Source organism: Candida dubliniensis, chromosome 4 (genome assembly GCF_000026945.1).
Source record: "Candida dubliniensis CD36 chromosome 4, complete sequence".
NCBI lineage: Eukaryota > Fungi > Ascomycota > Pichiomycetes > Serinales > Debaryomycetaceae > Candida > Candida dubliniensis.
Window position 1 is genome coordinate 168,383 of NC_012863.1, and position 14,725 is coordinate 183,107.

General features: G+C 32.5%; 4 protein-coding genes and 2 non-coding genes across 6 annotated transcripts, besides 1 other annotated feature; 4 read left to right on the forward strand and 2 right to left on the reverse strand. All coding sequences in view use genetic code 12, as the record gives it.

The window, feature by feature from the left end:
• Nucleotides 1-187: 187 nt before the first annotated feature.
• CD36_40930 (pentafunctional AROM polypeptide, putative) lies at nucleotides 188-4,840 on the forward strand (the record flags this gene model as incomplete). The annotated part of the gene is made up of 1 exon (XM_002419720.1): nucleotides 188-4,840. The coding sequence occupies one exon, from the start codon at nucleotides 188-190 to the stop codon at nucleotides 4,838-4,840; it is 4,653 nt and encodes a 1,550-aa protein (XP_002419765.1).
• Nucleotides 4,841-5,049: 209 nt separating this feature from the next.
• tRNA-Gly (GCC) lies at nucleotides 5,050-5,120 on the reverse strand. Its single transcript has one exon. It is a non-coding gene; the product is annotated as a tRNA-Gly (tRNA).
• A 1,685-nt stretch (nucleotides 5,121-6,805) lies between these two features.
• tRNA-Gly (GCC) lies at nucleotides 6,806-6,876 on the forward strand. The gene has a single exon. It is a non-coding gene; the product is annotated as a tRNA-Gly (tRNA).
• Nucleotides 6,877-7,044: 168 nt separating this feature from the next.
• Nucleotides 7,045-7,962, forward strand: CD36_40940 (subunit of Elongator complex, putative; the record flags this gene model as incomplete). Its single annotated transcript, XM_002419721.1, has 1 exon — nucleotides 7,045-7,962. One exon carries the CDS (start codon nucleotides 7,045-7,047, stop codon nucleotides 7,960-7,962), a length of 918 nt encoding a protein of 305 aa, XP_002419766.1.
• Nucleotides 7,963-7,980: 18 nt separating this feature from the next.
• CD36_40950 (lipase, putative) lies at nucleotides 7,981-10,008 on the reverse strand (the record flags this gene model as incomplete). The annotated part of the gene is made up of 1 exon (XM_002419722.1): nucleotides 7,981-10,008. The coding sequence occupies one exon, from the start codon at nucleotides 10,006-10,008 to the stop codon at nucleotides 7,981-7,983; it is 2,028 nt and encodes a 675-aa protein (XP_002419767.1).
• A 1,248-nt stretch (nucleotides 10,009-11,256) lies between these two features.
• Nucleotides 11,257-12,149: a mobile genetic element (internally-deleted and rearranged element).
• Nucleotides 12,150-13,389: 1,240 nt separating this feature from the next.
• Nucleotides 13,390-14,643, forward strand: CD36_40980 (uncharacterized protein; the record flags this gene model as incomplete). The annotated part of the gene is made up of 1 exon (XM_002419723.1): nucleotides 13,390-14,643. One exon carries the CDS (start codon nucleotides 13,390-13,392, stop codon nucleotides 14,641-14,643), a length of 1,254 nt encoding a protein of 417 aa, XP_002419768.1.
• Between the last annotated feature and the right edge of the window lie 82 nt (nucleotides 14,644-14,725).

Genomic DNA, 14,725 nt, shown 5'->3' on the forward strand with positions numbered 1-14,725 from the left:
TTCTTACCAAACGGTGCAGGTTTCTCGTTTGGCTGCACGTAAATAAAAATTTTGCGACTGATAATAATTTATGATTCATAATTTTTTTCATTATTCGGGTCACAACTGAAAAAAAAATGCTGAAAAAAAAAAAAAAAAACGGCAAGCGTTAGTCATACAACAAATCACCATTATCAACAACGTGCAAATGTCTATTGAAAGAGTGCCAATTTTGGGTAAGGAAACTATCCATGTTGGTTATGGTATTGCTGACCATATTGTCAATGAAGTGATAGCCAACTTGGCTTCTTCAACTTATGTTATAGTGACTGATACAAATATGGCAAGAACTCCCCAATATTCCAAATTGACTGATGATTTCAAAACTAATTTGTCTAAAAAACGCCCTGAATCCAGATTATTAACTTATTGTGTGTCACCAGGTGAAAATAACAAAAATAGAGTAACCAAAGCTGCTGTGGAAGATTTTCTTTTACAACAAGGTTGTACCAGAGACACCGTCATATTAGCTGTTGGTGGAGGTGTTATTGGTGATATGATTGGGTTTGTTGCTGCCACATTTATGAGAGGTGTCAGAGTTGTTCAAGTTCCAACTACATTGTTAGCCATGGTCGATTCATCTGTTGGAGGGAAAACAGCTATTGATACTCCATTGGGAAAGAATTTCATTGGGGCTTTCCATCAACCTGAATACGTTTTCTGTGATGTATCCTTTTTAGAAACTTTACCTGCTAGACAGTTTATTAATGGTATGGCTGAAGTTGTGAAAACTGCCGCCATTTGGAATGAAGAAGAGTTTACTAGATTGGAAAACTTTTCCAAGAAATTTCTTTCTGTGGTTACCTCCAAAAAACCTGATTTACAATCAATTAAGGCCGAATTAGTGAAAACCGTTTTGGAATCTGTTAGAGTAAAGGCTGGTGTTGTGTCATCTGATGAAAAGGAAGCAGGTCTTAGAAATTTGCTTAATTTTGGACATACTATTGGTCATGCAATTGAAGCTGTTTTAACTCCAGAAGCATTACATGGGGAATGTGTTTCTATTGGTATGATTAAGGAAGCTGAATTATCTAGATACTTGGGTATATTACCACCTGTCGCAGTTGCAAGATTATCTAAATGTCTCGTTGCTTATGGTTTGCCTGTATCTATTGATGACAAAGAATTCTTGAAAAAGGTCGGTCCAAAACGTCATTATGTTGAAATTGATATTTTGTTGAAAAAAATGGCAATTGACAAGAAAAATGATGGTAGCAAAATTAGATGTGTCTTGTTAGAGAAAATTGGAAAATGTTACCAATTGAAAGCACATCAAGTCTCCAAACAAGATTTGAGTTTTGTATTGACGGATGAAGTATTGGTTCACCCATTTACAAATCCACCTAAAGAAAACATCATTGTCCCCCCTGGTTCCAAATCTATCTCCAATAGAGCATTGATTTTAGCTGCTTTGGGTAATGGTACTGTTCGTGTGAAAAATTTGTTACACTCAGACGATACTAAACATATGTTAGATGCTGTTGCTTCTCTAAAGGGAGCTGAGATTTCTACTGAAGATAATGGTGAAACTATTGTAGTTAAAGGAAATGGCGGTAACTTGGTAACATGTGGTGAAGAATTATACTTGGGTAATGCTGGTACTGCTTCCAGATTTTTGACGACTGTAGCATCATTGGTGGGGAAATCACCAGCTAGCGATGATGTTATTTTAACCGGTAATGCAAGAATGCAAGAGAGACCTATTGGCCCATTAGTGGATGCCTTAAGATCTAATGGTTCCGAGATCGAGTATTTGAACAAACAGGGCTCGTTGCCATTGAAAATTAGTGCTGGTAATGGCTTGAAAGGGGGAAGAATAGAATTGGCTGCAACAATCTCTTCGCAATATGTTTCTTCAATTTTAATGTGTGCACCATATGCTAAGGAGCCTGTTACTTTGGCTCTAGTTGGCGGCAAACCAATTTCTCAATTATACATAGATATGACATGTGCAATGATGAAATCCTTTGGTATTGAAGTCACTAAATCAACCACTGAGGAATACACTTATCATATTCCAAAGGGAATCTACAAGAATCCAACCGAGTACGTCATTGAATCAGATGCCTCATCTGCAACTTATCCATTAGCATTTGCTGCCATGACTGGAACTTCATGTACTATTCCAAACATAGGCTCCTCTTCATTACAAGGAGATGCAAGATTTGCTGTTGACGTGTTAAAACCAATGGGTTGTAAAGTTGAACAAACAGCAACTTCAACAACTGTAACTGGCCCACCAAGAGGTCACTTGAAACCATTGCCTCATGTTGATATGGAACCAATGACCGATGCATTTTTGACTGCCTCTGTTGTTGCTGCAGTTGCTAAAGGTGGTTCTACTTCTATAACTGGTATTGCTAACCAAAGAGTTAAAGAATGTAATAGAATTGAAGCCATGGTCACTGAATTGGCAAAATTTGGTGTGTCAGCAAATGAATTACCTGATGGAATTGAAATACATGGTATTGATATTAAAGATTTGAAAACACCAGAAATTTCTGATAGAGGTGTATGTTCTTATGATGATCATAGAGTGGCTATGTCATTTTCATTATTGGCAGGTTTGTGTAAAGAGCCTGTTTTGATTTTGGAAAGATCAACTACTGGTAAGACTTGGCCAGGTTGGTGGGATATCTTACATTCCAAATTCAAGATTGAACTTGATGGTTATGAACCACCGTTCAATACTGATAAACATGTAATTAAATCTAGCGATAAAGGTGTTATTGTCATTGGTATGAGAGGTACTGGAAAATCTACTTTATCTGAATGGTTAGCTTCCTTTTTGGGATTCAAGATGTTGGATATGGACAAATATCTCGAAGAGAAGTTGGGCACTGACATTAAATCATTGATAAAAGCTAAAGGTTGGGAACATTTCCGTAAAGAAGAAGCAATTGTTGCCAAAGAATGCTTTACCAAGTTTTCCAAGGGTTATGTCCTTTCTACTGGAGGTGGGATTGTTGAAGGCGAAGATGCCAGACAGCAATTGAAATCTTATGCTGATAATGGAGGAATTGTTTTACACTTGCATCGTGATTTAGATGAAACTGTCACTTTCTTGGCTGCTGATACAACCAGACCTGCTTATAGCAGTGAAGTCCAGGAAGTATGGTTGAGAAGAGAAAAATGGTACCATGAATGTTCGAACTATCATTTCTATTCGAGTCACTGCAGCACTGAGGACGAATTCAATCATTTGAGAAAGTCTTTTGTAAATTACATTAAACTTATTACTGGTGCTGAAAGATCAGTTGTACCAACTGGTAGATCAACTGCTGTTGTCTTGACATTACCAGATTTAAATAATGTTGCTGGAGATTTGGAATCTATTACAATCGGCGCAGATGCAGTTGAATTAAGAGTTGATTTATTGAAAGATACTTCAGCTGCCTTTGTTGCTGCTCAAATTGCAACAACAAGAAAGCATGCTGATTTACCAATTATTTACACTGTTAGAACTGTATCTCAAGGTGGTAAATTCCCTGATGAAAATGTTGACGAATTGAAGAGTTTGTTGTTACTTGGAATCAGACTAGGTGTTGCATATATTGATCTTCAATTGACTGCTCCAAATGAACTTATTGAAGAGATTAGTAGCAAGAAGGGTTTCACCAGAATCATTGGTACTTATCAAGATATAAATGGTGAATTGAAATGGAATAATGTTGAATGGAAAAACAAGTATAATCAAGGTGTTTCCATGAATGCAGATATTGTGAGGTTAGTCGGTAGAGCAAACTCAATTCAAGATAACTTAGATTTGGAAGACTTTAAAAAGCAAAATACCTTGAAACCATTGATTGCTTTCAATTTAGGTACTCAAGGTAAGTTATCACAAGTATTAAATGGAACATTTACTCCTATTTCTCACCAATTACTTCCAAATGACGATGGATTATTGACAATAGGCGAAATAAATCAAACCTATTTTGATATTGGAGGTTTTACTGCTAAGAAATTCTGGGTTATTGGCTCACCAATTGAACATTCAAGATCTCCAAATTTGCACAATGCTGGGTATAAGGCATTGAATTTGCCTTATCAATTTGGCAGATTTGAAGCTACCGATGTTGATGTTGTCTATGATAACTTAATCAATAAGTCCGACTTTGGTGGTTTAGCCATCACTATGCCATTAAAATTGGACATCATGAAGTTTGCTACCAAATTATCTGATGCAGCAGAAACTATTGGAGCTGTCAACACATTGATTCCAGTTGAAGGTGGATATTTTGGTGATAACACTGATTGGGTGGGTATCAGTAATTCTTTTATAAGAGCAGGTGTTCCACCTAAACTGAGTTCGAATGGTTTAGTTGTTGGTGCAGGAGGCACTTCTAGAGCCGCTATCTATGCTTTACACCAAATGGGATGCACAAAGATTTACTTGGTTAATCGTACTGTTGCTAAATTGGAAGAACTTGTCAAGTCATTCCCTAAAGATTACAATCTCGAAATTGTTGAAACTGAACAACAAGCCGATAAAGTAAATAAAGTCTTGTTGGCAGTATCATGCATTCCTGCTGATAAGCCATTAGACAGCGACGTGTTGAAGAAAATCGAGAGAATTTTATCTAATGGAAGTGAGCAAGTTGCAGGTTTCAAACCAACATTATTGGAAGCTAGTTACAAACCAAGAGTGACACCAATTATGAAACTTGCTGAAGAACAATATAAATGGAAAGTTATTCCAGGTGTTGAGATGTTGGTGAATCAAGGTGATAGACAGTTCAAACTTCATACTGGTTTTAGTGCACCATATGAAATTATCCATCGTGCTGTTGTTGAGGAATAATGAGGAGATGTCGGATTTGTTTTTACGTAAATTGAATAGAAAAAATTATATGTCACACTAGAAAATTTGAAAAAAAAAAAGTGCTCTTTAAGATGATGATTGTAAATACTGTTTAGTTACTTTGGAAGGGGGAATCCGTTTATGCTATTGTTTTATCAAAGATCATCAGTGTAAATTCAACGTTTGTAGGTGAAAAAAAAAAATAAAACTGCAAGAACCGGGAATCGAACCCGGGGCCCAACGATGGCAACGTTGGATTTTACCACTAAACCATTCTTGCGACTGAGCTATTGAAGTGCTTTTCTGACAGCTGAAATTTTTTACTTTTTCACACTCATACCTTTTTCTGTTTATTATTTATCAATATCTTATACAGAGGTTGAGAAAGCCAATTAACTTCTTTTGCTTGTTTCATTAAAAAAAAAACAAATTTAAGTGTAAACGGTTATTTTTACAAAATTTCTATTCAAATAATACTGTCAGATTATCAGCATAATAAAAATAGCTGGTGTATTGCGGAAATCTCTTATTCTAGTACATGCCAAGTACGATTTACTAGTTTATCTTAGAAGCTATGTTTAGATTCTTTGGAATTTGCTGTACTCAATTATACTAGTGTCTTAAGAAAATCACTGTCAATCACTGCTAGTTAAGCTTAGCATTGACAAAAATGTCATCTACAAAATATTAGTGCAATACAATAGTGTTCGTTAAGGTTACGACTTCTATAATTCAACTTAAAGATTAAACTTATCATTATGATGCTCAAATTAACCTCAATGCATGAGATCAGCTAAAAAGAGTAATTAAATTTACATGAAGAATTTGATATCAAATGAATATAAATAATAATAATAATAATATACATTGTTCTCAACTAAATACAATCTAAATGAACACCAATTCGGTGAAGAATTGGTCAGCTATTTGTACTTCTGTTAGTAGACATTTGGTACATTTAAAATGTATCGATTATAGTCACTTGAATTTATGTGTAAAAGATCACCAACAATTAAAGGATTTGAGGGAAATCATTTACACAACTTGTCGGGAGTACGACAAGGCAACCCCTTTTTCCCAATCCTATTTAACATTGCCTTAGAACCATTACTAATTGAATAAAAAAATAAAAAAAGGTTTAGCATATGCTGATGATATCACTATCTTTATCCTAAGGATCTTCATAAAAGATGGAAAGTGGTGTCCTTTGATATATATTTGTGGAGACGAGGGCAATACGTCGTTCTTTTCGGAGAATTAATTAGTTTTTGGTATACTACACACGACTGTTTTAGAAACTCGTCTACCTAAAACTTTATTACATTGGAAGAGTTTCCTCGATAAGGATATCCTGATCAATTTGTAAATCACTGATCATTATTGCATGGCTAGGAAAATAATTTTAGTCTAGTTTACGTGATACTAGAAAAACGGAAAACTGAATGTGGGTTCTGTAACATCTGACAAAAAAGTCCTGTTAGTGTTAGATTAATTTTTGATGCAAAAAATTTACAAAGATCTCAAGAAAATGCTATAAATATACAAATGTATCTTCATTTATGTAAAAGTGTACAACTATTACTGTAATTGATTAGTATGTACACTATAGAAATATTTAATAAGGAAGAAACTATACCACCTAAGTACTCTCATTAGACGATGGGATCTCTATGATAAAACGTGCCATTGTCATTCTAGGTAACCACATGTTGTATCATAATAAGCTATTATTGAGAGCACGTCTACTACCTAACAGCTGTCAAATTGAAAACACAACCTAGCTGAACTTGAAGACTGAACTACATGGGATTTGGTATAAAAAGAATGTAAAAAATTATTAATTCAGTTATATAGTTTAAGAATTCAAAGAAAAGAGTTTATGCTGCTTACTAGAATCAACTTTTAAGGCTAATAAATATTAAGTATTCTGCCAAGCTTTTATTCGAGTACTTCAATAGCTCAGTCGCAAGAATGGTTTAGTGGTAAAATCCAACGTTGCCATCGTTGGGCCCCGGGTTCGATTCCCGGTTCTTGCATTTGTTTTTCCCCCCTTATTTTTTTTGATTCACAATTTGCTCAAACAACGATGAGCTTAATAATTCTTATTTTTATTTTTATTTTTTTTTTCTAGTTTATGATACATTCAACAAATCCTACAACAACGACTAACTCGAACCAACAATAGAGCTATCTACATTAAAAGAATGTCATTGAATAATCCAAGTCAAGATTTAATTTTTTTTAAAGATAATTCCCTAATATCCAAAAAAATTCTTAATAATGAAATCAATACAAAATCGAAGAATTCCAATTCTTATTTATCAGTTATAACTTATAATCAATCAACATCACCTAATTGGTTAATTAATGGATTAATTGAAGATACATTATTTGGTAATGCCAGTAAAAGTTTAAATAATCATGAATTATCCAATGTATCAAATGAATCCATCAGCAATACTAATAGGAGAATTATGGTTATATCATTTTTACATAATAAAGAATTTTATATTAAAAATTGTAAACGAATTGGAATAAATCTTGAAGATAAACAAGAGAAGGAGGGGAAATTCCAATTTATTGATTATTTTAATGATTTATTTATAAATTTAATTAAAAATCCTAATGATGCCCTTAAGGATATTAATAAAATGTTTGATGATATTATAAACAATTCATCATTGGATAAGAATGATGATGATAATGGTAGTGATGTTGATGTGATTATTCTTGAAGGGGTAGAGATTTTATTATTTGCTACTAATATAGCATCAAATGAATTATTATTTAATATTAATCGATTAAATAAAAAATGTCGACAGTTATTTGTTGTTTCCAGTAAAGATTGCCTCAAGAAGCATGAAGAATTAGTTACACCAAGTGCTGATCCAATGGTTAAAATTAATGAATTTTTAATTAAATTATTACATCGATCACAATTAAATATTACATTAGAACCATTAATTACTGGTCGAGCAAAAGATATTACTGGAAGTTTAATAATTTCTAAAGGTTGTATTCCATATGATGATAATGATGAGAATTTATCAGTTTCTATCAATGAAAAAGAATATGTTTATCATATTACTAAAGATTCTCAAGTTAAATTATTCTATCGATAAAAATAAAATTCTTGATGTTTAACCTCGTTTTCTATGTAAATTATATAAATCATCCAATGCAAATTCAATAGCACATCTTGACCATAATAATGGGAATAATGGCCAAACTGATCTTTCACCAACTAAAACCCAATAAGGAATATTTTCCATGGTTTTATGAACATCAAATACTCGACCAAAATCTTTCATTAAATATCGTAATTCTGGAACTATAGTGACTTCTCTGATTGATGCTAATGATTGTAACGTTGGAGGTTTTTCATCAATGAAAAATCGTTTCATTACATCAGTTAATAATCCTAATTTATTCATCACCATTAATCGATGTTGAATTTCCATACCAATTATAGTTTTCAATTTTTTCATTAAATTATAACTAGTGGCATCTTGAGTATATTTTTCAATATCTTTCTTCTTGGTAAATTCTATACCACTGCCTCCCCCTCCACCGGCACCACCACCAGAAGAAGTTCTTTTCCGCTTGTTAATACCATAACTATCATTATTGTTATTGTTATTATTGGCGACCGTAGAAGTAGCAGCAGTACTAGTATTCTTATCATATCGGATTTTACCATATTCATGATAATGTTGTAAGTCATTACTTATTAAGGGAGCCAAATAAGGTCTTGCTAAGCTTATAACAAAATGATTAACATTGAAAAGCTCAGTTAATTTTGTGTACGGTGATTGTTGTTGCAAAACAATGTTAGTAGTAGGTTTTTCTCCATCACCAGGAATACCATTACTACTACTACTATTACCACTACCACTACCAACACCGTTGCTGCTACTTCCACCACTACTGGTCCCCCCACCACCACCTACACCTCCACTAAAATTATCATGAGGTTTAAATTTAAAATATTGTTGATGATAAGTAACATCTTGAGGTTTTAAAAATTTCACATCGACATCAGGAGTTTGTAAAACAATTTCATTATTAAAATCTTTAACATATAATGCTACATCATCTGATAAAACCCCAGTACCAATTGAAGCATAAATAGCTGTCCATATAATTACATTTGGAGCAGTTATATAATTTAGTAATGAAGGAACACATTGATTAGTCGGATGAACAACAATATTTAAAATTTTTTCAGTTTTCATATAAGCTTCTTCAAAAGTTAAATCACCAATAGTATCACGAACAAATTTAAGAAATAACAAAATTTCTTGAGAATATCCCTTTTTAACGACATTTTCAATAACATTACCATATCTTTCATCAATTTCATGATTTAATAAATCAATATTTTTCATTAAATCACCAATATTAACTAAAATAGGAATTAATTCTTCATCAGTTAATGTACATACTAATGATGCCACAGCAGCACCAACAGCACTTCCACCAATGATCCTTGGCATTAATCCTTTAAAATACAATGCCTTAACCACCCCTAAATGACATAATCCAAATAATGATCCACCTTGTAATAATAATGCACTACAACCAAATGATTGTCTTGCATCATGGAAAAAATCCAATTTTAATTGTTTACTATTCATAATATATTCATCATTATTATCATTATTTAAAGCTTCATTTAAATAATCCAAACAATTTAATACTTCATTAATATATTCTTCAATTTTAAATTTAGTACCCATATAAGATTTCAAATATAATCTTTTTTGAGCTACACCAGCAAAATTTCGTATTAATCCACTTCGTAATAATGACATCATTACTTGAGAATCTTGATTTAATCTAGCTTCACGTAATAATTTTAATCTTTCATCAATTAATACATAATCATAATGTTTTGAGATGAAATTTTGTCGCCAAAGATCCATATTAGTTAATTTATCAACTTCATAAGCAACTTCTTTCCAATCATTATAATTAGGTGCAGTTTTCAATTGTTTGACATATTCTTTGAGGGGATCTTTCCGATTATATATTTGATATAATTGTTTGACCCAAAAGAAACAAATATCCATAATAAAATCAATAATGGCCCATATATAACTTGGGGTATTGTTTATTATATAAGCAATAATCGGTATAATCGTGGTTGTAATCAATGTCCTTATCATTTAATAAGTTGCAGTTGCTTATCCAAGAATGCAAGTATTTCTTTAAGTGATTGAAGGTATTTGTGATAGGTGTAATGGTAGTAGTTATTGTTGATATTGGTATGACAAGGTTCTAAGTATATATAGATGTGCACCAGAAGTTATATCAGAAGAGTAGAAGAGTATTTTGCTTGTAGTGTTTAGTTTTGGCTGACGTTCGGTGTGGGGGAGTGTCCATGTGATATTTTTTTTTTTTTTATTGTCAGATAATTTTTGTTTAAAGAGGGACAGAAGTTGGACGCATTTTTTTTTGATCTTGTGTTGTCCCATCACGACATCACCTCGCCCCCACTCCTCTCACTCCTCCCCGCCCCCTCCTGCCCCTCCCTCCGCAGGCATTACCTTTCGCGGTACATAACATTGGACCGAGCTGAAGCTAAATTGCCTAATATGCTTGTAGTAATTCTTCTTCTTCTGGGGCAACGTTTCACATATTTTTGTTAGCCAGATTTAGCAATTTAAAAATGGTTGCGAAAATGTATACATTCATATAAATGATGCAGGTTTGTGAACCTGTTCCAATTCTATATCCCTTGATATTATTAATATGAAGTCCTGATTATTTAGTTAGAAGGTACAACAAATATCATAATATTTATCCTTGAATTTATGAATCATAACAGACTGATGCCATTAGCTTTTACTTTTATAACCCATCCAATAAAAGATAATAGAGAAAAACCTTTCAATGTGATAGATCCCATTTTTATACGATTTTTCAATTTAAACTCTCCATTTATGCTTTTTATCGAATTTATACTTTTTTTCAGTGGAAAGGGTGCTGGATTGTAGTAAAGGTAAAATCTCGAAACAAGGCTGGACACTTTCATTAACAATAATGATAATTCTAACCAGGCGTTGTCTATCGGAAAAACCAGGAAATCCACAAAATCATTCCAAATATCACAAAGTAACATTTAACACTATCAATCGGAGTCAGATAGATAGATAGACAGATGCAAACCACGCAAAAAGAAGTACAGGGTACATCACAACGGAAAAAAATTTTTGCGCGATACAAATTGAGGCGGATCGGACTTTTTTTTTGCCTCAACATTGAAATCCATTGGTACCGAATATACAAAGTCATACTAACCTATTGAGATGTGTGGGGACGACATTCATTGAAAGCTCTGATCAATACAGTATCGGCTTCCAAGACAACAGATTAGTTAAAGACCCAGAAATTACACATCTCAAGGACTTATTTGTTCAAAATTAGGGTGTGTAACATGGCTAATTATTAAGGATCAGCGTAATGTTTTATGTTGGTAGAGAATGTACTAATGAAGATGATACACTAATCTACTTCCTTTTATGGTAACACTTGGACATAGTAGCTCGTCCAGTGTAGAAAGGATTTTCTAGTATATAAAGGGTAGAATCCTCATGATTTTGTTGTATATATTTTCTATGTAAGTAAGCTTAATACTATAGACACCTTTCACCTACGCAGGTATCGCTTTCGATTCCAAACAAGATTAGAATTAAAATGGCGTTGTTAACAGCATTAAAATCAGTTTCAAAATTATGGGTCCCAAGAATAAATCAAGTATTCCTGACGATAATCAATTAAGTAGTGACGACGTTGAAATGGTTTCCCCAATTCATGACCCATACATTGGTCTCCCACTGGAGCAATTCCGGAAACAACAACATACCCGGATTGAGTGGGAGACACACTCCAATATCATTTTGAAAGGAGCATTAGAACCCTGGGATAACAAAAAGGGTAAGCAATTTGATGGTACAGAAAAAGTTGAAATCTTTGAAGCTGCTTTCCAAGCATTTCCAGGAATTTATGAATACACTAAGAATCCAAGTGGTGGTTTCCAGGTTATGCGTGATATGAACGTCAATTACACGAATGATGCTGAAAAGAATTTTATTGCTGAACATAGAAAATATATACAACAAAATCATGAGGATTCTACCCTTTATATATTAGAAATCCTTTCTACACTGGACGAGCTACTATGTCCAAGTGTTACCATAAAAGGAAGTAGATTAGTGTATTATCTTCATTAGTACATTCTCTACCAACATGAAACATTCCGCTGATCCTTAATAATTAGCCATGTTACACACCCTAATTTTGAACATTATTAATTATACTTTGAGGAATTAGTCGGGTTCGAAGGTTAATATTTTAAGATTCCTAAGTTTAATTGTATTCACACATCTGTATAAAGGTTTGCTGCATTGTAAGTGGTATTTTTCACTTTTAGTCTATTTGAATTTCTCGAGATATTGAATGATTATAATAGAGAAGGATATAATAATAATAGAAGTAAAATCAAATCACCTGATTATTTAGATAATACAGTATAGTAGTAGTAGTAGTATTAATTGAATTGGTTGTTGTTGTTGTTGTCAACCAAACATGTTTTGTTAAGAGTTTTGAACAAGCTAACCTCATCGCACTTAAGTGGCAATAAAAAAAAATTGTTTTCGAAACTCCGAAAAAAAGAAATTTTTTAATTTCTCCTCACCTCTCTATATGCAGTATGCAGTACATAACAACACCGCCAGCAACAAGAAGAAGAAGAAATTATCCACAATACACGAACAAAAAGAAGAACCAGCCTATAAATAAATATGCAGCCAATCGTAGCTGCTACCAAACACGGAAGAAAGCGAAATAGAATATATAAAAAAAAAAAGAAATATAATAACGAACGGAATTTATCGGCTTAATTAAAGAGTTAATATAATACTTGCATACATTTATTATTATTAATCAATAAATCCACTTCCCCTCTTCTTCTACTACTACTTGACATGATACATTATATATATATATATATATATATTCACACAAGTAATCGCCACATTCTTTTCCTTCTAATTATTCTACACTAAAAGTTATGGAATTATAGATCAACTTCCTACCACTACATTGACATTGACACTCACTTCCATTTCCACTTCCACCACATCTTTATCCCACACATCAAACTTATTCCCATAACTAACTAGTTCTTACTCTTTCTCTTCCTTCCCCATTTTTGCATTCAACACGTCACCACAACACATCTCTTACCCATTTGCTTGATTTGTCATTTTTCATTTGCTTACATCGTGGATTCCTAGTTTTATTCATTCAGTCCCCCCCCCATAAACTTGAACTAGATTCAATAACTATCTAATTAAATTTTACTATTCTCCAACTAGATTTAATACTATTCTGTTTTTCCCTATCGTGATTTGAAAGCTGTAGTTTAAAAACCAAACACACACATATATACACCTTTCCTTTCCATACCAATATAAATCATTCAACATTTAATTTTTTTTTTTTTTACAACCCACTACTTTATAAAAGATATAACTTCTCATAATATGTCATCTGCTAGAAAAATTCTACTACAATCTATCCTCACAACATCATCTAAACAACTTACCACACTAACAAGTATAAGGCCAACCTATTCAATTATAATTAAACAAAGAAATTATTCTGGCTCATCCATTTTCAAAGGTGCAAGAAATTATTTTCTTGGATTTCGAAATAATTCAGGAGAAGATTCTCAAACCAGCAATAACAACTCATCAATGCATTATGATTCAGTTGATGAACTGATTCCATATGTTCAATATCCATTATTTACAAAAGAACAATTAAAGAAAATTGCTACGGATAAATTTAATTTACAAGTTGGACATGCATCATTTGGATATCATTCAGATTCAATTGTCCCCTCGATTAATTCATTGAGTGATTTAACTGATCCTACCCTGTTAAATAGTTTATTACCAAGAAGAAGACCTCAAGGATCACCTAGTGATACATTAAGTATTAAAGCTGGTGATGATACCATGTTAGTTTCCCCCACAGTAATAGCTGTTGCTGATGGAGTTAGTGGTTGGGAAAGTGATGGTATAACTTCATCTTCAGGTATTTGGTCAAGATCTATGGTGGAAACTTTTAGTCGATTAATGACAGAATATAAATTAAATCATTTCCCTCATTATTTAAATCAACGAGATATTCAAGAAATTTTAGATGATTCTTATTTACATACTTCTCATTTAATGGATTTACAAAAATTAAATGGTTCATCTACATTAATTTTAGGGATGCTTAATGGTGATTTATTATCAATTATAAGTATTGGTGATTCAAAAATTTTCATTATTAGAGATGGAAAAATAATTTTAACTAATGAAGAACAAACTAAAGCAGGATTATGTCCAGAACAAATAGGTACTCATACTTTAGATCATTTACCTTCAGATATTGCTTGGATCAAATCATTCAAATTAATGGAAGGTGATTATATTTTAATGTGTTCTGATGGTATTAGTGATAATTTATATGAATGGGAAATTTTAAATTATTTAAATGATTGGATTAATGCTAAACGTAATAATGTTAAAACTATTGCCAGCAAATTATTGATTAAAGCTAAAGAAGTTGCATTTGATGATTATGCTTATACTCCTTATAATGAAAAAGTCAATTCATTAAGTAACACAGGTAGTGGTGGAACTAATCATCAACATAGTCAAGGTGGTAAAGTTGATGATATGTCAGTGATTATTGCTAAAGTTGAATTAAATAAAAAAGATGGTTCTAAATTGATAATCAATTAGAGATTGCTATTACCAGCAAATTTTTGCTAAATTAGGGAGAGTTATTTTTTTTTTTTTTTTGCATTAAAAGTTATTCATATAC